General features: G+C 32.1%; 1 protein-coding gene across 1 annotated transcript; it reads left to right on the top strand.

Annotated features, from left to right (window-relative positions):
- Positions 1–1,750: 1,750 nt before the first annotated feature.
- On the top strand, positions 1,751–23,617 carry LOC132751940 (cell cycle checkpoint protein RAD17-like). The gene is made up of 17 exons (XM_060742162.1): positions 1,751–1,842; positions 7,568–7,705; positions 8,161–8,400; positions 9,103–9,177; positions 10,275–10,434; positions 12,394–12,533; positions 13,209–13,261; positions 13,662–13,787; positions 14,544–14,725; positions 15,475–15,684; positions 16,206–16,297; positions 16,792–16,938; positions 21,090–21,242; positions 21,684–21,723; positions 22,070–22,150; positions 22,381–22,435; positions 23,000–23,617. Exons 1-17 carry the CDS (start codon positions 1,840–1,842, stop codon positions 23,184–23,186), a joined length of 2,082 nt encoding a protein of 693 aa, XP_060598145.1. The 5' UTR covers positions 1,751–1,839; the 3' UTR covers positions 23,187–23,617.
- The last annotated feature ends 1,841 nt before the right edge of the window (positions 23,618–25,458 follow it).

The following is a 25,458-nucleotide window of genomic DNA, read 5'->3' as shown; positions in this document are numbered from 1 at the left end:
GGATTGTTAATGCAATTCATTCCTGTCATATGAAACAACATAATGTTTTGCTCACTTTTTCTAGAAAATATAAACAGTCAGCAATTAATAATTGACATTTTTCTTAGAGTTAAAAGGATATCAAAAAGTTACTGTGTACTCATTTGTCTCTGCGAGCTGAGCTCCACGTGCATTATCTATGTAATAAAAATGAATGTATCCTCACATTGCTACAGTGTTATCAGCCTTTTTAGAAACACCTGACCTGGCTAATTAAAATATGCCAATCACAATTTTCACTATCAGCACTGGTTTCTTCATGAAAAAGTGGCTACACTAATTACTGCCGAGTAAGAGCCGATTTGCAGTTATTAGTTGATATTGAGACTAGCAGACAGGTAAACAGCGAAGTCCTGCTTAAGGCGCACTGTACAATAACTATTTGATATGAACTCACTGAGCTACGTGTATAGTTTTTATAGCCTTATTGACCAAAATGTAGAAGTCAAATTTTGGGGGGAAAATTGTGAAATTGATAACGTTATACATATTTGAAGAGTAGATCATTGTCATTTTAAGCAAAGAAGAATCGAGCGAAGACTGAACTGTCCAATAAATGTTAGAACTTTAAACAGTCACGTGTCGATAAAACTCAAAAGTGGCGAACTTAACGTTTAGAAAAAATGTATGTGTCGTGAATAGATTTGCTCCCATGGTCAGACTAGATCAAACCGAGTTTGCAACTTTCTTTTTCGTTGCACTCGATGGACGTTCCCTTTTTAAGGTGTTTATATATCAACACAACGGCAGGTGTCTATTGCTGACATGCAGCGCTTCACTTCTATATAATGTTATAAATTTTATATATTTTTCTGGTCCTTCGGGGGGATCATTGATTCCAATGTACAATATTGTGTTTAACATTGCTAGCTAGTGCTGGGGCATGATGCAGGGATGTTGCAGCGTTCATGATCTCTCTTGAACAAACCGAATCTACAATTTTCACTTTTTAACTTTGTAAGTTTTCTTTTGCTTGCGAGATATCTATCCTTTTTCAGATTTTTTTTCCCAAAAATAACTTTGTGTCAGCTTTATACAATATTGATTTGAATATATTTGATAAGAACTATCAAACAATCGACAGTATTTACAACTTTAGTTTAAACATATTTTATTGCATTTAATACATGTTTACAAATATATCATACAAATAATGAGTATATATCAAAATGCAAATGTGTTGGGCAACAAGTTCTTACAACATTAGATTAAGCCCTTCCCCAGAAAGACAACTTTAACAATGATATGAAATGTATAAGTGATGCACATATATATGGTTTTATTTATAAACAAAAATATGTTATTTATGAAAATATTGAACAATGGAGGTAAGATAAGATAAGATAAGTTTTATTCCAAGTCGGCAACTTTACAACAGTACAAAGGTCAGTTTGATTCTGTTCATGGGAGACACTGAAAGGTGCAACAGCTGCAAAATGTTTTGGCAAATGCATGTACTGATAAGTCATGTATGCTGTTACCTTGTCTAATAGAATATTTTGTTTGTTATACAATTTAACGCAAATTACAATGGCAGCAACATATTTATTAGATCTTTCTACATGTACGACCCTCAGTCGATATCTGTCTTTAAAAAGTTTTTTTTTCACCTAGATCTTTCAAAAAGGAACATAATAGGTAGTTATTTAATGTTTGAGACACGGGGGGGGGGGGGCGTCCACTCTTTCCTGAATTCCATGGTACGGTGTGAGACGGGATATAGTTGAGTTGTTCAACAAATTCGAAAAACTTTTTATTTTAATAATATATCTCGCTATATTCCAAATGACATAGGCAGCAATGGTAAATTTTCATTATATACATGTTGAAACTGATATATAAACCTGTTGTTTCTTTTACAATATGTACCAATGGTTTACTGATACATCCTAATTTTGCTTTAATTTCGGACAAGCATAAATTTGGATATAAAATTTCATCATGTATGTTTACTAGTATTACGAATTTAACATTCATGAAAAAGAGGTAACAAAATGATATTAAAGAGAGGGGATATATCGTCGGGTGTCCTAAATTCGTCCCTGTCCTAGAGTCAACACCCTTACTGTGTAGGCCTATGTCATAGGTGTTCGGCGCGTTGATTGGTCACTACCCCCGCACCCCTCACCCCCACACCCACTCTACAGCCCTCCTACCTCTCAAAACCATGTAAAATGCAGTATTTTTCATTTGAAACATGTTTTAATATTTGGTTTATGCTTTTAATTCAATAACCTTCATTTCCTACAAAAAATAAAAAAATTGATACTTATATATATAGTAAAGGTATGCAACTCGCCGCTCAATTTTCAGCACTCGTCTTAATATGAACTCCTAACTTCAACATTCTTCACCAATTTTCAATATTTTGGTACCAAATGGTAGGGAATTGATTACTCTTGAAGGAAATAAAGCTGTCATTACGATCATTTCAAGTTATCAGAAGATGTGTAATCTCAAACTCACCGCAAGTGTAACTCGACAGTGATCTGACCGCTGGGTTTTCTTCAAAATTACCCGACTAAACGGCAGTTTATTCGAAATGAATGAATATTTCATTGTATTGCGCATATATTATGATCAAATTATATTATTATTTGTAATAACTGTTCAATCAAAACATCTTATAAAACTATAACAAACCTTTTTTCCTATATGTTAAATTCCAAATTATAATGCAAGTAATAGTTCTACAGAGTGCTCTCCTCTTAATTTTTTGTACGGAGTATTTTCATTGGTCTAAGGTTTTCACACGACCAATGAAAATACTCCATATGAATGCTTCCGTTTATACATGATTGTGTACTTTCATTTTGGATTGGAGAATTTGGCATATCGGAAAAAAGGTTTGTTATAGTTTTATAAGATGTTTTGATTGAACAGTTATTACAAATAATAATATAATTTGATCATATTTATATGTGCAATACAATGAAATATTCATTCATTTCGAATAAACTGCCGTTTAGTCGGGTAATTTTGAAGAAAACCCAGCGGTCAGATCACTGCCGAGTTACACTTGCGGTGAGTTTGAGATTACACATCTTCTGATAACTTGAAATGATCGTAATGACAGCTTTATTTCCTTCAAGAGTAATCAATTCCCTACCATTTGGTACCAAAATATTGAAAATTGGTGAAAAAATGTTGAAGTTATGGAGTTCATATTAAGATGAGTGCTGAAAATTGAGCGGCGAGTTGCATACCTTTACTAAATATAGATGTATCAATTTTTTATTTTTTGTAGGAAATGAATGTTATTGAATTCAAAGCATAAACTAAATATTAAAACATGTTTCAAATAAAAAATACTGTATTTTACATGGTTTTGAGAGGTAGGAGGGCTGTAGAGTGAGTGTGGGGGTGAGGGGGGGGGTGCGGGGGTAGTGACCAATCAACGCGCCGAACACCTATGGCCTATGTCAGAAAGTCTCAACAAATGTCAGTTAATAAAGAAAACAGTTAAATATATCACGGATTTATATTACAGGGATCGGACAGTCCCAGTTAACCCTAAGTAAATGCTTAAATATCTTGTCGTGCACCCGATAAAGGTACATCGATCGATAATATACCGGCGCTAAGCGTAAATGCCCGTTCGCAACGGATACCTACTTAACAAAATACCATATAGCTTTTTTATTTATTATCCGATTTTGGAAATTTAAAGTTTATTTTGAAGAAAAATACTTGTTTAATTCAAATATCTAATTTATTTTTTAAAAGTACAGTTTATCTGTCGGCAACGACGATTAAAAAATTAACTTGACGAAATCCGCGGTAAATTTACATTTTTTATATAAAAGGCAGGTATTTGAAATTTATTAGCACGGTACCATAATAATTTCAATTTCAAAATAAAAAAGAAGCCGATGTAAGTTATTCACAGATGATTAAAGATGAAATATTTAAGATTTATTTGGTTATGTAGTCAAATTTATTAACGCACAATTGTTTTACGGGTAATGTATTGCTGCCTTTACAATTCGCTCAACACGTGAAGAAAATTTATTCATTTTTTTTAGTACAAAATATTGCTGAGATTGTAAATATTGCCATATTCATAGAATATTCAAATTTCATTCATCATTTATATCATTATTATTTTTTGTAAATCTGTTTTCAAATGTCGGTGCAGTGAAGTAGACAATCATCGTAACAGTTAAGTGTGGCTGTCTCGATTCCGGCCTTTTTAATGTCACTCGTATATTTCAATCCGTATATTTTAATTATTCTTTTTATTTGAATGCCTGTAGAAAGATATTAATGATACTTTTTAATGTTACGCTAGAAAAACAATAAAAATCTTTTCAGTTTGAGTCAGGATTTTGCGAAATAAAAGTAACTTTTGATTATTTTTTACACATCGCTTAAATTTCTTTCAAGTTCAAGTTAAATTACTTTTGAAGGGGGGTACAAGTAACCAGTGACCAGGTAACAAGTGATAATTGAAAAATTTTATTTTCAAACTTTCATTACCAGGTTACATGTGATAATTGCAACGCTCAATCTTCAAAAACAAATAGAATTTTGTATGTGCGCGGTCTTTAACTACAGTCTATGGCATGTGTGGTAAGAAAATGATTCTGAAGAGGATATATATAAATACAATGTAAATCTATTTTCTTTATTAACATTTATAAATGAAATTGAAAATAAACAACTCAATTTGTATAGTCCTTTCTTTGAAAAATAATGAAAATAAACATATGACAAATAAATCATTTGACGTGAATTGTGAAGGATAACTATTAAAAAAATCTGTTTCAAAATAAAAAATAATATTATAAAACAGCTGTTCTATATGCCAATAAAAGTTTCTTCCTTGCCAATCTAATGAATTCATCTATATATGAACGCTTGTCTAGAATGATCTGAAAATATATTTAATACACTAATAAGTAGAATATTTACTATATTTATACTAATATACAGGTAATTCAAATAAAAAATGTACAAATCATTTGAAAATAATTCACAGAAATAAAGACACATTTCAAACATGAATTTCTTTAAAAGTATTTTAGCAATCAAGAAACAATTTTTTGCAATGCCACCATTAAACCATGTAAAAAATAATTATCTTAATCTGAATCGCGGTAATAATTTATGCTTTAAGTAAAAGGGCGTCAAAATGTAGAGAGTATGCCTGCCTAAACAATTGACGAATATTTTTTAAATAGGTACTTTTTAACTAAGCGTTGCAGCGTTCTATCGGCATATTTTCATATATTAATACTTTAGCGACATAAAATAATACTGTATCAATACATTCATATGTGTATAATTTTTCACAAAGCTGCAATAACACCACATACTCTAGTGAAAATCTGTCATATTTCGCACACCGAGCGTTCCACCATCTCATTCTGTTCACCTTTATCCGATTCCGCGCATGCGCGCGACGAGACTTTAAGCTAAACGAAAGTGTCCGATCCTTGTAATAAAAATCCGTGAATATATTTATACATCAAAGTAAATTTAATGTATCCGCAAAATTTCTTTATCATAGAACTCTTGAATCATAAGGAAATATAGTGTATCAAACTAGCACTATAAAATGCTTAGGGTAACAGTGATTTTACTACTTATATAACAGACTCCAAAATCAAAAGGCTAAGGCCTCTATCTAATAAAGTGAGAAATAACACTGACGGGAACGAATCATGGCCACCCGAGGATACACTCTAGTTTAGACTGCAGGAACGCCTCCTGATTTCTTAATATATTTTGAGCAAAAATGATACACAAAATTCAAGCGCATGTTTAATTCAAGTTGTGGTCCAAGTTACTAATTATTTTTTATACTGTTTCATACAATTTCGAATCTTTTCGGCCCCAAGACGTTTCAGCCCTAAATTGCCCAAACATTTCCGCCCAAATCGGTGCCATTATAGTTCAGAATAAGTCTTTGCTCTGTTAAAGTTTCATCTAAATTCCATAGGCTTTATTCATTTTTAGCTCATATGTTTCAAAGAAAAAGTCAAACTATTATGATGTTGTTTTTTTTCAAAGGAAAAGTTGAGCTTTTATGATTTCTGTGGCATTGTTGTTGTTGAACTTGTGCAGAAACTTCCATGTAACCCATTTTTCAAACATAGTAAAGCTATCAAAAAGATACTTCTTTATCATGACATGGTGTAGTTGTTAGACAAGTGAAAGAATTCTTTAAAAAATGTTTTTTGGAGTTATGCCTCTGTAGTAGGGCAGGTTGTTTCCCTTTGTAAATAAATGTTCTGATTTTTGACACTTACTGAATTAGGTTATAAATTGTTATTTCCCTTTCCTTTTTAGTACATGAAATTATAGTTTGTTGCATTTTATAAAATAGTTTATACACAGAATATCGAGTACATTATTAGCAATTAAAATTGTCAAGATAAAGATCTCAGGTATAAAACTTTAATAATTTTGCTTTTGGTAATTATTCTGAATTTATATTTATGAAGCTAAATGTTTAAAATAATAAGTTTATATATTGGTTGTTTGGAAATAATAATTACTTTGGATTATAAGGTCATATTTTATTGGGGTCATTGGTAGCAAAGGTTACAAAGCCAAGTTACTGCCCCTTCCCCTATCTTAATTTATTAGGTATTTTTTTTATTAAAAGTTAAAGTAAATTATTAAGTATTTCTTTATTACAGTAAAAGTACATTATATCTCTTTTCCATTTTTCTGCATTGAAAGTTCTTTAAATTAAATTTGGTAGTTATTATAGAATTTAATGTCTATCAGACAGTAGTTTATATGTTTGAATAAAGAACATTGTCATATGTATATAATTCTGTATTAAAAATCAGAACTGGAAACTTGGTGTTTTTGTCATTTCCTGCAGTAAATATTCGGAATTAAAGGGATGAGGAGAGACCAAGCTTCAGGCTATATAAATCAGTAGCAAGAAAAAAGGAGAGGAACTTGCGAAGCCAGGTTGTGATATTTTTGCAACCTGTTGCCTCGGAAGTAGCCCTCTCCTGCTACACCTCTTTGGAACTAAGAATTTTAAATAATTCTTAGCAGACAAGCATTATCTTAATTCTCTAGGTTTAATTGGTTTTGCTTGATTATGTACTCTTTACAAGTGTCTCTAGAATTTTGTAGAAGTCATTTTGCATGAGTGCTCATTCTTTTGGCCATTATGCAGACTACAATGTACTTGTGAGTTCAAAACCTATTACTCTGGCATGGATTTTAAATGAAATGTGGCCCTTTGTAAAACTATATCTACATGTATATCATGTGTTTTAATCTTCCTCTTAATTCCAACAATATCAAGGCTTTTGTTTGACTATCAAGCTATAAGAAAATTCAAGTACTTTTTATGATTTAGATAAGATAAGTTTTATTTCAAGTCTGCAAGTTTTCAATACAACATAAGCCTACTGACAGCTCTTGCAGGGATTCCAAATACAATGTACTTAAGGTACTCTCCTACTGTCACATGCAACTTGCAAATAACAAATTCATAGCTGATATGTATTTTTCTGACATTTGTAAAGGTTGACAGTTTATTGCTTTTCTTTTACAGAGTAGGAAACAAAGTAAATTGACAAGCTTATGGGCAGATGATGATGATGATGACTGTATTATTTTAGATCCTCTTCCAGTAACCTGTTCCTCAACCAGAAAGACAGATAAACCAGTGGTTAAAGTGTCCAGTACAAAAGTTAGTGAATATTCTTAACTACATGTATTTGCCAACCCATCTTACATACAGTTTTTGTATTAATCACTAATTTATTTTTACCTAACTTTCATTAGAGTGTATTGTTTTTGGGTTTTAAATCCAGACTTTAATATTGTATTCTTTCTTTAAAGTTGCATGACTTTTTTGTTTTACATATATTTTACCTATATCCTGTAGTTACTGATTGATCATTAGTTATTTAGTTACATTTTGATTTTTTCACTAAGAAAAGTATGAATTGAGTGTGGTGGGGGAAGGGCGGGTTACAAAAACGTTAAAGCAAATGGGAATAAGAAACGTAAATGTTATTTGAAAAAATCATAATAGTAACAATATTTCCTTTGGGAAAATTGCCAGGAAAATGTATTGTGCTAATCATTTACTAGCATTACTGTACTTACTTTGACAATTTCAAACAAACTTTGTTTGAGCAGAAAGCCACTCAATGGGTTTCATCAGCATTTGATGGGTTTGATGACTTTTCTGATGTGAAGTCAAAACCACCAAGACATTCAAGCAATATCAGGGCTGACAAGACCTCAAGTTTGAAAAGACCTCACCAATCTATATCTAATGGACATGAAGGAATTCCTCCACAGAAATTAGTTACACGGAGGGCTAATTCTGGGCCTGACATTACACTGTGGTCAGATAAATATGCTCCAACAAACCAGGTATTAAGAATTACATTATAAAATTGCAAGAATTTTTTTTTTATTGAAAAAAAAGTTTCGAATTTGCATTATCTTTGAATATGGATGTAATATTGATTCATACAACAAATGGATACTGGAGCTGTATTTTCTTTTAGAGTTATCATAGATAGAAAGGATATTGATGTATTGTCAATATTTTTCTGTCGATTGCTAATCAATACTGATTGAAAAAATGATAAATTTGACTTATTAATGAAATGTCTAGAAATTAAAATTCATCTAGGTAAAGTTCATCTAAAAGGTGTACAGAAGCAAGTATCAAAAGGACATCTTGTCAGTATGTAATGGACATATTTTATGGCATTTGACAAATATTATAAAAAATCATGCACATAATAATTGTATGCACTGAAATAATGAAAACAGACATAAAAGAGAAATATAAGTAAGTAATACTCAGTACTGTAGGTCAGTGTATAGCCAATACAGGTCATCAAATATTGATATATTGTTGATATGCTTTAGACTGAACCAATAACACAAAACAAAGATTTATTTCAACCACTGGTTTTTAAAGTGTATAAGCCATATATAAGGCTATATACCTGCTGCAAAAGTGATTGATTATATTATAAGAGCTGATTATGTTACAAGAGCAATTGGCACATGCACAAAATCATTGCTATAATGGGCAAATATAATTTGACTTAATTTTTGCAGGGAGATTTGGCTGTACATAAGAAGAAGATAGCAGATGTGGAACAATGGATAAGTGGACATATACAGAAGAAAAAGGTGCACATTTTTCATACTTGATAAAATATATGAATACAAAGTTTGACTGTTTATACACATTTCAAGTCTGACTTATTTCCCTGTTTCATAATTGGTATAAGATGCATTTTAATGAGTGTGAAGGAACAGAACTTGTGGCACAATTGTTGAGCAATTGTTGAGCAAACTTACTTGCTCTGGGGTGTTGCTGTAACTCTTTGTTCAGTGGTTGCATAATATTTCATTTCTCAAGTACCATGCTTAATATCTTAAATAGACATGTCCATCTTTAAACCTGGACAAAACCATCAATCAGTTTTAGGGAAAATTTCAAAATATGTACTGACTGAAAAGTGAATAGATGTGCTGGCTAATCTTTGTCTGCACTAGAAGCATGAGTAGGTTAAGGGTTGAAACTTGCATTTTTTTATCACAAAATTTGGCATGGATTAACACTAAATTTTGAACCTTGAAATTTTTGGTTGTTAAGATCTTACTTGCAAAATTTTGTCTTATTAATGACATGAAACTTCAAACTTGTTTCATGGCCATTATTGTAGATAACTCACCAAGTCCATAATTCTAGAGTGAATTATACACTTGTGAGTTAACTCAATATCTTCTTAAAGAATTTATCTCCGTAATGAATCACAATACAGGGGCTGATAGTTGGATAATTGACCAACACATGTAACTTAAATCCCCTTTTTTGAGCTTAGAAAATTCTTGGGGAATGGGGTTGTGTGCAAGTTTTATCTTTATAATTCTTGCAGGTATTGTCTTTTACATTTACGGTACTAATGCCTGTTTGTAAACTATACTTCTAACATAAGGAGCTGGGGATTTTTTGACAGCTTTCATTTTACATGTGTTTAAAATCCAAATTAATGTTTTGCACTGTTATTTGTAGTGACAGTTTGAATTTGTTTCCTTAATATTACTTCATGGCACAAAATTTTATGATTTGTGCACATTGATGTTTGAATTTTTATCAAAAATATATTTTATATAATTATCTCTAATTCACATGTTTTTTTTTTAGGATAAAGAATTATAAAGTCATTGTTTTCACGTCGAAATATCTCATAGATAAATGTTTATTATGCTTTCTAATTCAGTTACCCCCAATATTGTTATTGACTGGACCAGCAGGTGTTGGTAAAACTGCCACAGTTAAGGTGCTAGCCAAGGAGCTTCGGTGTGAGCTACATGAATGGTCAAATCCTCTAGCTGATGATTATAGTGAAGGATTCTCTACAAGCAGTGACTGGAAATCTAGTATGATTTAGTACTGCTACAATTCATTAAAATAATTGTTATATTTCAAAACCAGTTTTCTTGAGAATATAACAGATTTTATCAAGATTTGTTCATTTTATTACTCATTGGTTTTTATGCCACCGCAGCATCTGCGATGTGGTGGCATATAGCGATTCACCTGTGTGTTTGTGTGTGTGTGTGTGTTATATAGATTATATAGTGAACTTAAAAAATCTTCTTGTGAAAAACCACTAGTCCAATTTCAACCAAACTTTGCAGGATTGATCCTTGGGTGAAGGGCTTCCAAAGTTGTTCAAAGAATTTCATTCCATGCAGAAATCTGGTTGCCATGGCAACCAAAAGGAATTATAAGAATAAATTAAAAAAATCTTCTTATAAAGACCCAAAAAACCTAGAGCTTAGATATTTTGCATAAGGCATTGTCTGGTAGACCTCTATCAAGATTGTTCAAATTATAGCCCTGGGGTCAAAATCAGCCTGCCCTGGGGGTCATTGATTTTCACTATATGTACCTATAGTAAAAACTTAAAATACCTTCTTGTAAAGACCTAAAACGCCTAGAGCTTAGATATTTTGCATAAGGCATTGTCTGGTAGACCCTTAATAAGATTGTTCAAATTATAGCCCTGGGGTCCAAATCGGCCCCGCCCCCGGGGTCATTGATTTTCACTATATGTACATATAGTAAAAACTTAAAATACCTTCTTGTAAAGACCTAAAACGCCTAGAGCTTAGATATTTTGCATAAGGCATTGTCTGGTAGACCCTTAATGAATTATAGTAAAAAGTTAAAAAAAATATCTTCTAGCAATTGACAAATGCTAGAGGTAAGATATTTTGCATGAAACATTGTGAAGTGAACTTCTAGCAAGACTGTTCAAATTACAGCCCTGGGGTAAAAATTGCCCCCGCCCCGGGGGTCATTGATTTTCACTATATGTACATATAGTAAAAAATCAAAAAATCTTTCTGTCTGAAGGTACAAGGCTTAGAGCTTTAATATTTGTTAAATGATATCATCTATAGGTACTCTAACAAAGTTGTTCAAATTTTGCCTCTAGTGTCAAAATTAGCCCCGCCCGGGGGCCATAGGTTTTCCTTATATGTATATAGTAAAAACTTAAAAAATCATCTTCTCTAAATTTACAAAGGCTAGAGTTAAGATATTTTGCATGAAACATTATGTAGTGAACCTCTAGCAAGATTGTACAAATTATAGCCCTGGGGTCAAAATTGGCCCCACCCCCAGGGGTCATTTACTATGTACATATAGTATAAAAGGTACAAGGCTTAGAGCTTTGATATTTGGTATGTAATATCATCTATGGGTCCTCTACTAAAGTTGTTTTAATTATGCCCCTAGTGTTAAAATTGCCCTGACTCAGAGGCGATAGTTTTCCTTATATGTATAATGTAAAAACTTGAAAAATCTTCAATCTCTTGACCTAGATTTTGACAAAGTGTCTTACTGTGTTGTCCTTTGATGTAATCATGAAAAAAAATCTGTTCCTACACTACTATTTAGTGTTGTATTAATGCGGTAGCATAGCATTTTTCTCAAATGCAATCTTGTTTATAGATGGTTTATAATTCTTTTGGGAGTTGAAACTGTAGATTTCTATTCTAAGAATATGTCAGTTCATACATTTGATACATACAAAAAATCAATCTGTACAAAACAGTGCAGGATTGGAATAGTCTGGAATGAGGGTTGTGCAAGCATCTGTGATAATTCATTGAAGAAGCCCTCAAATGTTGGTGACTGAATGACCAGATATTTTACACAGAACTATGACAATATTGGCTTTACAATGTGTTTTTGTTTCAGATTCAAAAATGTATAATCCCATTCAAACTCTTGTATCATTAATTAAGCATTTGTCGGGTTCAATTCTTAATGTTAATGTTATTTCTTTTTTAATGTTTTACAACAAAAGAGAATGTTTATTTTTATAGGGTCTCGTATAGAAGCAGGGATCTCAAGCTCTCAAAAATCCCAGTTTCAGGAATTTTTGTTAAGAGCAAACAAGTATAATACACTGGATATATTTGGTGGTGGTGGTGGTGTAATGACGAGGAGAATTATCCTGGTTGAAGTAAGTATGTTTATAAGTATTTATCAGATTGTTTATAATGGAAGGTCTGTAATTCAATAAATAATTATGTTGAAAAGTATTTAGTAACAGCAAACCACAAAATAATTATATATGGAAGTTGTTGGCAAGTTTGTGATACATGATTCTATAACAAAATAAATTATGAAAATTCATTTTAAATCAATTAAATTTTTATCAGCATTTTTTTTTCAAGCAACTTCTTATATGAATATCTTATTGATACCATGGTTTTTATCAATATTTGAAAAAGAATATGGAAAATGTGCCCAATGAAGAATTATCCACTTTAATTATAATAGTTTTCTGAACCATTACGTTTTCTTACAAATATATATTTCTCTGAAAGAGCCCGAAATGGAACGAATGAACAAGATAGAATGTGTATCAAAATACTTTTCTTCAGTTAGTTTTGTTGGGTAGATGTTTTAGGAAACAATCAGATTTTAGACAGCCACAACTGTTTTAGAAATAACCAAAAACAAAAATTGCAAAGATCCCTTGTAGATGACAGTATTTAAGTCATTGTTTTATCTGGAGAAAACTTGAATCATTGTTTTATTAGGGGAAAAACATGTATCGTGTTGTTTTTAAATTGAATTCTTAACAATAGTTCGCTTTGTTTGAGTTCATGTTACAATAGTTTACCTATTTCAGGACTTCCCGAACATGTTCTTCAGAGAAGCAGCTCCATTTCATGACATTTTAAGGTAAGATAGTAAACTAATGGAGCTTGTTGTTTGTTGAAAATGTTTTACAAATACTTTTTTAAAAAATATCCAGAATCTACATCTTCTCTCTACTAAATAGAGTCTTCAAATATTTGCAGGTAAAATCAATTGCGATACTATAATATAATAATTATAATGAACTATATATAATATAAAGCAAATATGAAAATTTGATAAGTCATTTCCTGTAAATAAGTATACCTGATGAAGTCTTTCGAGTCGAAATGTTGTATATTTTTTCAAAATTAAACAATATATTTTTAAATTGAAACTGGAGTTGATTTCTATATTGAACTTACTATAAGTCTAAAGTGTAATTGTTACTATTGCAACAAAGTACAAGTTTTCCTACTTTTTTTTTTTTTGATATGTTATACAGGAGGTATGTGCAGGTTGGAGGAAGTCCACTTATATTCATAGTTAGTGACAGTACTAGTGGGGATTCTAATGAGAGGCTGCTCTTTCCCAAGGACCTACAAGCCCAGCTCAACATAGAAAATATCAGGTATAGTTTTACAATAACACAGAAGTTTTCATTCACTGTTTACATGTTGCTGTGGGGCGTCCGTGACAGAGTGATTAAGGTTGTTGACTTCAAACCACTTGCCCCTCACCATTGTGGATTTGAATCCCGAAAGGGACTTTGGATTGTTTCATGTGAGGAAGCTATCCAGCTAGCTTTCGGAACGTCGGTTGTTCTACTCAAGTTCCCATTCGTGCCTGAAATAATGCAAGGAAGGGCACCTGAGGTTTTCCTCCACCAGTAAAGCTGAAATGTCTCCATATGACCTATAATGTGTCGGTTGTTCCTGTGAAGAAACTACAAAGCTACATTTTGTAGTTTTCAAAAGGCCAGAGTGATGCTATGGTTTTTATCAATGTTTGAAAAAAATCGGGAAAATATTGGTAAAATTTGCCTTTGTTCCCACCTCTGTCTTAAAAATTGCTTATGTCTGTGTGTTTCTTTTTCTACACAAGTCAAAGTTCAAAAGACACTCTGTCACCATTTACATATTCATAGCTACTTCAAACTCTACAAAAAAAATTTAAATTGCAACATTTCTTTATTCACAAGTAAAAGAAGTATCTCCAAACTCTATAACAAGTAGAAAAACTGATAGCGAACAGCATGGATCCTGATCAAACTGTGCAGATGCGCAGGCTGGTCGGGATCCATGCTGGTCGCAAACCCATTATGTAGGTTTTGTCGTGACGCAGCTCATTTATCCTTTTTAATTCTTGTCTTCCTTTTCCCCCACAGTTTTAATCCAGTTGCTATGACGAGTATGACCAAGATACTGACTAAAGTAGCCACGGAGGAATCATTGAAAGGTAGTCATAAATTTACTGTGCCATCTAAGTCTGTGATAGAATCTATTGCCATGGCGAGTGCTGGAGATATCAGAGGTGCCATCAATGCCTTACAGTTTGCTTGTCTAAAAGGTACGGCTGGTTTATACCATACTCATATTGTTGTTGTTTTTTTATTCATTGGTGAATATATAATATGTAGAAGAACAATTCTTAAATTCATAAGCTACATACATGTATGAACAACAACAGTCTGGTTAAGATTTACCTGACACAAAATATGACTACAACAGTAGTCTCAGTACAATACAATACAATGACAGACATTAAATAAAAAGAATTATTCAATATCAACATATTGCAACATATACATATATTATGTGAATGTAATGGTGTCAGTGACATTAAAATTTATATTAAACGCACTACTTTATATTTTCACACATATAAGGCATTATGGTGATGCATATTTCATTTTCAGAGTTACTTTTCATAAAGAGAATTGATCTATAAGACATATTTTATTTATATGATATTCAAGTTGCTTTACACTATCTGCAGTTTTATTATATGACTGTAAAGGCTTAAAACTGAAGTCCATCGGTATTTATAAAACAGTCAGTCAGAGGGAAACAGTAATTTTGCTGCTTAAGCAAAGTATCAAGAATGTTTGCTTGCAAGCATATTCATACAAATGTTAGATTATGATTAACATAAACATTAGTTTTTCTGGGCAGCAAAAGTCCATTGACAACTAAAATTGATCTGTAAAATAAGGTTATGCAAGCAAATCTTTTGAATGATCCAAATTACAAGAAATTATATGAACTTGTATACATGTAAGATTTACTTTGTCAAATATTTTATTGTTATATTTATAGACACATGTGATTTAGCAGCTGCAAGTTATTCTAAAGGTAAGACAAGATTAACCAAGAAATCATCAACGACAGGAAAGAAAGGATCTACCACAAAGAAGACATTGAGTAAAACCAGCAGCTCCCAGAAGGATGAGGAACTTATGTCTATAGGTGGCCGAGATACATCATTGTTCTTGTTTAGAGCTCTTGGAAAAATACTTTACTGTAAAAGTAAGTTTTGGGTAATAATTGTGTTCTAACTGTAATTATTCTTCTGAAGTCTTGTAGATATGTTTACAGAGGCTTGTATATCAATATCATGCTACAAGATAAAGTTTATAGAATTTTGTGAATACACACCTATTACAGAGCTTTGCACCCTACACTCAACCTGCTAGAACAAAAAGTAATAAGCCTTCCGCCAGAAGTATAGAGTAAGGCCAGCCTGTACATCTGTACAGTCTTGTCATGTCTATATTGTTGGCTGAATAACTTCAAATTTTTATTTTGATACCATTAAATTAATAGTTTAAAAAATAGAAGTTTTAATTGTCCATGTAAGAATTTCAGCAGGTATTTTGTTAACTATACTTTAACTGTTCAGTCTTAAGAAAAGAGTTATGCCATAGAGATTATTTGTGTACATAATTGTAGGAAATAATTGTGCATTTAAGCATGATACAATGTACTACTGTCTAATTTTAATAAAAACTTCTTCAAAATATTATGTACATATTTCTGTATGGTTACAGGAACTGATCCAGGTGAGGATGAAGAAAACCGAGCAGTTTTACCATCACATCTATCACAGTATTATAGAGACCCTCTACAAGTTGATCCTGAGGTAAACACTATCTTGCTGATAGTGATACAAGGTCAATTGTTCCAATCTGATGCCAATTTCACCTGAAATAACATTAGGATGACCCATCTATAGTCTTTTCCTATCGGCATAAGCTAGAAAAGAGCCATATTATTATTATAGGCTGGAATATTGTCTATTGTAGACATAAGTTTATTACATTCTTACTATTTCTAAGCTTAAATATTTATTGGTTGTCTTGAATTAAGGCATGGTTTGAAATTTTTTCATGAATATGGCTGCTGCTAAAGATTGTAGACCTTTTTATGACAGAATAAAACAGTACAATGTTAATATATCTATGACAAATTGATTATGAATTAATGTAAGGTGTACATGAAATACTATCTTAGGTAACTTTCAGTATTAGTATTGTTATTAAGGATGATTTTGTAAGAATTGTATTGAGTTTCATAAGACTGTTAATAGGTAAATTTTGAATTTTTTTTTTTGACAAAATGTTTGTATTTATGAAGGACGTTGTAGAGAGGTCACATCTGTCAGGAGATTTCTTTGGTGCTTACCTACATCAGAACTATGTTGAGTTTTTCTCCAGTATAGAGGATTTAGTCACAGCTAGTGAATACATCAGTGATGCTGATTATCTAACCATAGATTGGGCTGTAAGTTTATCATGCTTTCATAACTGAATATAATATCATATACCCCGATATTTGTTAAAAATGACTTTTTGGTCATTTTTTCACATCTTCAAGTTGAACTTTCATATTTTAAAAGATTGACTGTTATAATGTTGATGGACCAACAGTTGATGTTGGAAAAATTTTAAGATAAAATATAAATCTGCTTAGAATATAAAAAGACTGCCCCACTGTTTTTATAAATTGAACGTTACAGATAAATGACTGGATATTTATAGAAATTTCCTTGGGTGGCGCGAGTTATTTATCAGTCATGGGAAGTAAATTTTAAGATTGAAAGGAATTATGGCAAAATGTAAACTTATTTTGACTTTCACCTGTTTACTCACTATATACCCTTGGATGGACATAATGTAGCTTTAAGGTGACAATGGAGTCAATTATCACTGAAATTACCTAAAATGAGATTTTTTGCTTAGTAGATTTATCAACCTTTTCTGAACACATTCAAGATTTAATTTTGGAAGCAGTTAGTCCAAAATATGTGTTTTTAAACGTTTTAAAATTGTACCTGTACCATTTTTATCTGCTATTCATGTAACCTGTCAATTATCGATAACGCTCCGCCCCCTGTTGAGGCATCAATGAGGGAAATCGGTAGTTCCATATATCCGTGAATTACCAGTCCATACTGGTCCATACTACTCGTAATTCATGTATCATACAAATACCGTACATCTTTTATGAATATCTCAACATTTAGCCATTTTTATAAAATAAGAAATTGTCGGCCAATGTCTGTAACATAATGTATGAAACATGAATAATTAAGCATAGCAGCAAATCGCAAGACCACGGGGTTGATTAAAAATATAGTTGCTAAAATATCCATAATGTGTGAAAATAATTTGTCTGTCCCGTTAATCTGATAGATATTACATTGAGTTTATGGACTTTTGTACGGATTCAACGGCTTGCTTTACACTCAACTTTGTTTTCTAACAATGTCAAGTAAAACAACAACAAAAACACACAACATTTTTATGTGAACGCCTATAAGATGTCCCTGACAAATTTCTAAACCATTTTAGATTGTTTAAGGATGATTATTTCTCTATGAATCAATAAAAAAAGATGTTAATATATATTATCAGTGAATGCCTTGAATAAATTGTTCGCCAGTTCTAATAAACCTGGGACAAGTATGGAATTTATTGTATATCCCAGTAGAAACTGGATATCTATGCCGTGCATAGATGATTTTCATGATAATAGAAGTCAAGAAGGTCAGATCATAATGATCGAGTGATACCTTTTATTTCTATTAAAATATGTGAAGCATTATCAATTTGGAGGAAAAAATATATAATATCCCGTTCTTATTTGTACATCTACCATGGCCTTTAAAATACCGTCAGAAGCACAGTTTTTTGTTACTTTAATTTATATTTTAACGGAATTTCATACAGGAATACACAGAGTGACACTGGTATAATATAATAATAATGCTGATGATAATAAATTGAACCAATTAAATACCACGCTAGCGGTGCTCAAATACGTTCCATTCCCTCCCACCGAGTGCCTCAAATTTTACCGAAAGTCACGTGACATGTGCGACCGATACCAGACAGACAGTAAATCACGTTAAGATTTGAAGAACTTTCTGTTATAAACTGATATTAATCAGCAACTTTTTAATTGGTCAGATGTCACTGGGTCATAAAATGTTGTTAGAGTATGTTACCGTAACCTGTGACCCTCTCTGGTGCGATATTTGTGTATTATGCAATTATTTAGCGTGAAAAGTAGGGATCCCAGAGAAAGAGCAGCCGATTTATGACACTTCGTTTGATGCGAGTCAGACTAACTTTGAATCGACATAACTTTTTTAATAATCAAGCAATTAACATGCGGTTTAAAGCACATGAAAGGGAATTCATTTACAGAGGGAACCGTGTCAGGGATTTTTGTTTGCTCAATCAGCAACTTAATTATCTTTATTTACGTAATATGTATGGTTAAAAAGACGCATAAATTGTTTGATGTTACGTAATATTTTTTTGAGAAAAGATAGAAAAAATTTGAGACACAGTTCCCTAGATATTATAAGTATGCTTATTTTCCAAAAGTTTGATAACAAAAAAATAAAAAATGACTTTGATATGACGATTTAAAATTTTAGGATTTTTTATAAAAATCAATCATTTACAAAGGCATTTTTTTCAAATATGTTATTTTTTTATGATGATCATTGACATTTAATGCACAAAGATTAAATAAATAACAATTATTACTAAAATAAGTTGGTTTAAATGACATTTATGTGAGTACCACGGAAAGTGTCTGTTGTCACCTTAACATATTCATGCAACTGATGAATTTTACTTCTAAGTTTAATGGGTTTTTTTAGCTCACCTGAGCTTGCTCAGGGTGAGCTTTTAGGATCGGTGAATGTCCGTCGTCCGTCGTCCGTCCGGCTGTCCACAATTGCTTGTGAACACTCTAGCGGTCGCATTTTTGCCTCAATCATCATCAAACTTGGTCAGGATGCTTATCTAGTTGAAGGCTCGGATGAGTTCGAACATGGGTCATCTCGGATGAAAAACTAGGTCACAAGAGCTAAAAATAGAAAAACTTTGTGAACACTCTAGAGGTAATATTTTTGACCCAATCATCATCAAACTTGGGCAGGATGTTTGTCTAGGTGATAGCTCGGATGAGTTCGAACATGGGTCATCTCGGATGAAAAAGTAGGTCACAGGAGCTATAAATAGAAAAACCTTGTGAACACTCTAGTGGTCACATTTTTGAACCAATCATCATCAAACTTGGTCAGAATGCTTGTCTAGTCAATTGCTTGGATGAGTTCGAACATGGGTCATCTCTGATGAAAAACTAGGTCACAGGAGCTAAAAATAGAAAAACCTTGTGAACACTCTAGTGGTCACATTTTTGACCCAATCATCATCAAACTTTGTCAGGATGCTTGTTTAGATAATAGCTCAGATGAGTTCGAATATGGGTCATCTCGGATGAAAAACTAGGTCACCGGAGCTATAAATAGAAAAACCTTGTTAACACTTTAGCGGTCACATTTTTGCATCAATCATCATCAAACTTGATCAAGATGCTTGTCTAGGTGATAGCTCGGATGAGTTCGAACATGGGTCATCTCTGATGAAAAACTAGGTCACAGGAGCTAAAAATAGAAAAACCTTATGTTAACACTCTAGTGGTCACAATTTTGACTCAATTGTCATCAAACTTGGTCAGGAAACTTGAATAGGTCATTGCTTGGAATAAATTGAACATGGACATCTCGGATGAAAAACTAGGTCACATGAGCTAAAAATAGAAAATCTTGTTAACACTCTAGTGGCTACTGTTGTGATCCAAATATTCTGTTAATTGGTCTGAAAGTTTTTTTTGATGATTTCTAAGTCAAGATCAAACATGGGTCATTCTTGATGAAAAACTAGGTCACACCGCCCAAATATGGAAAAACCTTGTTAACATTCTAGTGGTGACATTTTCGACTCGATTATCATCAAACTTGGTCAGGATGCTTGTCTAGGTAATTGCTTGGATTAGTTCGAAATCGCATGTGAAACTAGGTCACCGGAGCTAAAAATAGAAAATCTTGTTAACACTCTAGTTGCTACTGTTTTGATCCAAGTATCCTGGAAATTGGTCTGAAAGTTTGTTTGATGATTTCTAGGTCAAGTTTGAATATGTGTCACCTGGGTAAAAAACTAGGTCGCACTGCTCAAATATTGGATAATCCTTGTTAACACTGTAGTGGTCACATTTTTGACTCACCTGTCATGAGACTTGGTCAGAATGCTTGTCTAGGTAATTGTTTGGATGAGTTTGATAATTCAGGTGAGCGATCAAGGGCCATCATGGCCCTCTTGTTTATGAAAAGGTCATGCTCACTGACTTAAACTCCCTGCTGCAGATGTAAATTCATGTGATAGGACTATCCACCAAGTTAACCATATGTTGATTTTATCAGAATTAAGCTTACAGTCATTTCCCCAAGTCTTTTTGTTTTATGTATACAATTTTATATATCTAATATCCATTTTGCTATAAATGTTATGAATTTAGATGATAAATAAACTTCTGACTTCATGTCATTCAAACCCTCTATGCTGTTACCTATTTAGTCTAGGTCAGCACTACAGCAGTATGCAGCATCAGTTGCCACAAGAGGTATCATGTTCTCAAACAGTAGTCGAGCCCGACATACAGACAGTGGGGGCGGAGGTCTTGGCTGGAAACCTCTACATAAACCACAGTGGTATACAGCTTCCAAACAAGTATGTTCTATGACTTATGCTCAGTTACTTATTTCCAAGTCTCTTTTAGTTGATTATAGTTTCTAATTGCGTAATTCTCTCCTTTTACCTATATCAGTTAGAGAACCACCTTTGAAAAATGAATTCTTGCAGATGTTAAAGCTATTCAGCTGCCTGTGGGCATGTTGGTATTTAATATTAGGATCCAGTTTGAGCAGGAAAAAAAAGTAATTTGTTGCACCTGGACTTCCATTTAGCAGAACAGTAAGACAAATACTTGTGTGAAACTTCATGAAAATTTGAATCATAAGATGATCTATCTGATGGGGAGTTTATGCCCATTTCTGCCTCTTTCAGTGGTAATGTCAGAAATAAAAGTGTAAATAAGATTCTCATGCTGTGCCTTGCTTTCTGTTGATACAGGTGTAAAATATTTAATTATTTCATCACTATATATTTCAGGCAAGACAAAATTCTGAAACTGCAAGATATCTGTTCCGAAGTGAGTTTAACAAGTTTTTAATTTCAACTACAATTGGAATGTAATTATTAAAATTGCTTGCATTAAAAAAGAGTTCACTAAATAATGCATGAAATAAAACATTTTTTTATTGTAATGTTGAGTAAAATTAGATAGTGCAAACATTTTTAGAAATGCAGATTTTCCCCTCTGAATTTATACAGCAAGTGCTGTTTGCTTTTGGTTTTGTTACAGTAACTACACAATAAAACTTGGCATAATACTATAAGAATTAAAGAGGTGTTATTTTAATTATAGCACTTTGTTGAGATGTGTTGATATTTTTACAAGTAAAAATGTTTTATTTTTGATATTTGTTTAACTTCAGGTTACCGGGCTCCACCAGTTGTTTTACAGACAGAATTAATACCATACACCTCACTTATAAATACAACTCTTCATGATACTGGTAGGTATTTCTCTTATTTTCTACAACTGTACAAATTCTATAACACTGACCAGTATTTTGACAGAATATTTGCAAAGAATTTCGAGATTTTGTCAAAGCCGTGAATTGCAAAATGCTGACAATGTGTACCAGGGCACTTGATGATGAAGCATCTGAAAAAAATGAACCTTGAAAACCTGGTTTAGTTGCATTGCATCATAATATTAACTTCTTATTTGCTTTCATTTCAGGTCAAATATCATTTATGCAGGAAATTTGCAGATTTTCTAGTCATAAAACCAGCAGGTATGTTGTGATTTTTCTACAGTTTAGTTCTTGCTGTAAGCTCTTGTTTAAGTTTGCATAATGTGCTTAAACATCTGCATTTTTGTATCATTTGGAGTTTTGTTTACATGTTTTAGTTATTGTTCATAAAATTTATTCAGAAAAAATTCCTCAAAGCTTTTGTGAGTTTTGTTTAAATTCAAATTGTATGAAACTGTGACAAATATGGCTTTTGTAAGAAAGGAACTTTCAACTTAATAGTCCGATTTCAAACAGATTTCACCATTATTCAAGAAATTCCACAGAATAAAACACAGATTCATTAAAGATATCTTCTGTTTGTTGAATTTAAACTCACAAAAAATCCAACATTTTGTAAATGGAAATGATTTAAAGATAAATGTTTGAAACAGTTGCAATTATATCTGGTAAAGACCTAAATACATTAATGTCAATATTGGCCAATGGGTCAAACTCTGGATTAAGAAAAGTACTTTTTGACATTCTCTGTTATCCTAACATGAACGCTGTGAGAAATTGTACTTATGATGGCTGGCTTACATGTTTCTTATAAAATGATTTCAGGTATGAAAAACTTGATGAAAAAGAAATAGATATGGAAGATGATGATGCAAGTCAATCAGTCAATCAAAAATCAGAACAATCTGTGTTGCCAGGGGATACTGATGATGTCATAAGCAACAGCCAATCAAATTTAAAATCCTCACAGGAAGAGGAGGAGGAATACATCATAGAAGATTATGATGATTGAAGAAAGAATTCCAAAAACGATGATTTCATGTGTAGTTTTTCATTTAAAATGTTTTTAAGATCATTTTATTCTTGTTGAAGAAATAAAATGAAAATAAATTTTGTCAGGCAAGTCAAAAGTGTTTAAACTAAAGAGACATTAACAACAGATAGGTTGTCTGAATAACAGGTGCTATGTATTGTTCTTTTGCTAAGTTAATTATTAATTTAATTGATATGTTAATGAACAAATTTTAGGTTTTGATAATAATTATCATGTTCTTTAACATTTTGTTATTTCTTTCTCTTTCTGGCAGAAAATGTTATTAGAGCTGTGATATGCCGTCCCTTAATTTACTTTACGTTTATACGCTACAAATGAAATTGAATCCTCTACCAGAATTGTGTGATAATGTTAAATTGACAAAATATGCATTAAAACTTTGTTCTACGTTTTCTTTAGTTTTTGTTGTTCATTTTATATCCAAATTAATTTTACCCCTATAAATGGTGCAGAATGAAATTCAAGCTTTACTCAGATCTGTATAGACAATAATAAGCAATGACATTGAATGAATCAGTGATGGAAATTCAGAGAAAGATCTGAAGAAAATTCAGCATTGGAAAGTTGGTAAAATGGTATAAGGTAACTGAGCCTTTGTGATCTTTAGTCATGATTACTGATGAAATATAGTAAGAATTTATTTATAAAATTTCTACAGTAACATAGTAAGTCTGGTCTGATTAGAAAATATCAGATTTCAAGTGTTGCTAGATAAAAAGTATTTTCAGTTATTAAACCAGTAGTACAATGTTATTTTGCTCATGCTTATAGCACCAAAGTATCATATTTGTAAAGCATAAAACATTTCTGTAGAAGTTACAGGGTGTAAAGCTATAACTTGTGAGTTTTAAGTTTCCAAATTTAAAAGCTGTATAATTAAGTTGTGTTTATCTTCATTGTGTATTCTTGGGAGATTTTAACCTACTGAGATTGTGGAATGAATTTCCTGCGTTAAATTTAAGACAATCCATTCAAAGTTTAAGGGATATCAGTATTATAATACAAAAAATAAGCTATCAACAGTTTAGAGCTTGATGGCAGAGGCTAATTTATCAATTTGGGTTCAAACAGTTGAAGGGTTAAGAAATGGTGTCTCTAAATTAAAGCATGAGTTACAAAAGGAAACCAAATTAAATGCAAATGATATTCTAACTAAATAAAAAGCTGCACATTTTAATTATAACTATAAGAATGATACTGCACATGTATAACCAGCTGTACTGGTAATTTACAAACATTATTCTGTCAGTTTTAGTTATTACTAAGGTTATCGGGATTCGAACAAATAATACACTGATTACAGTCGGCCGAAATATAGCTTAAAGCCTTTATAAAGCTTAAATAAGCCTGAATACATTCTATAAAAAGTAATATCAAGACTAGTTTAAGGGGAGCAGTGGCTGAGTGGTTTAGGTGTCTGCCTTGCAACCCTGGGATGATGGGTTCGAGACATTCAAACTGTATAATTTAGTTACGGGAAGCACAACGAAGGTTGACCGCAGTAACTTATATGATTTAAAGAAAGACTTACAACAGTTTTGCGGTCAACCCTCTATAAGAGCAGTTCAAATAAAACATAAACCTCAATTAACTAGATCGATACAACGGGGTTCCAGGCTACTCCTTAGTTTTTTAAGCAATACTCTTTCTAGCCATTTTATCCTTACACTCATTGAAAAAGTTATTTAAAAAAAAAAAAGGTCATGAAAGGCACATGACTCAACAATGATTACGTTTTAACTTTCTTAGACCCAGGAAACAAGGGGTTTTATAATGTTAAAATACTGGTTTAAAAGCATGTTTGATGTTTTAATCTGACAAAGTAGACTTAAATTTGAAAGTATTTCCGATGTAAGTATTTGTCATAAAGCAGTAAAGTGTAAACAAAATAGTTATTTGACTTCTGTACAGAATACTCAATCACTATAAGTGTACTCATTGCCAAAAACATCAAAAGAAAAAAAAATGGTTCTGGTGAGGTAATTAGCCAATGAGAAACTCTCTGAAAACTGTTAAAATGCACCAAAAATAAAAAGCTTTTGAGAAATATAAATAAAAGCATTTTTGGACATAATGGGCCTTTAAGGTTGAACAAAATAAATAAATTAAGTATTCTATCAGGTTAGTGATATTTGTATTTCCAGGTGAATGTTTGATTAATTTAGACTTTTCATGCTGAAGAATGCTCCATTAAGTGATCAACTTTGTACCCTAGTTATACAACAGATAG

Source organism: Ruditapes philippinarum, unplaced genomic scaffold (assembly GCF_026571515.1).
Source record: "Ruditapes philippinarum isolate M1 unplaced genomic scaffold, ASM2657151v2 ctg222_1_1_1_1, whole genome shotgun sequence".
Lineage (NCBI taxonomy): Eukaryota > Metazoa > Mollusca > Bivalvia > Venerida > Veneridae > Ruditapes > Ruditapes philippinarum.
This window is presented reverse-complemented; position numbering and strand designations above follow the sequence as displayed.

Excerpts from the sequence above, each read along its gene's own strand:
- LOC132751940 (XM_060742162.1), top strand. Across the intron at positions 9,178-10,274 it reads GACATATACAGAAGAAAAAG|TTACCCCCAATATTGTTATT; the intron begins GTGCACATTTTT and ends TTTCTAATTCAG. Across the intron at positions 13,262-13,661 it reads CCATTTCATGACATTTTAAG|GAGGTATGTGCAGGTTGGAG; the intron begins GTAAGATAGTAA and ends TATGTTATACAG.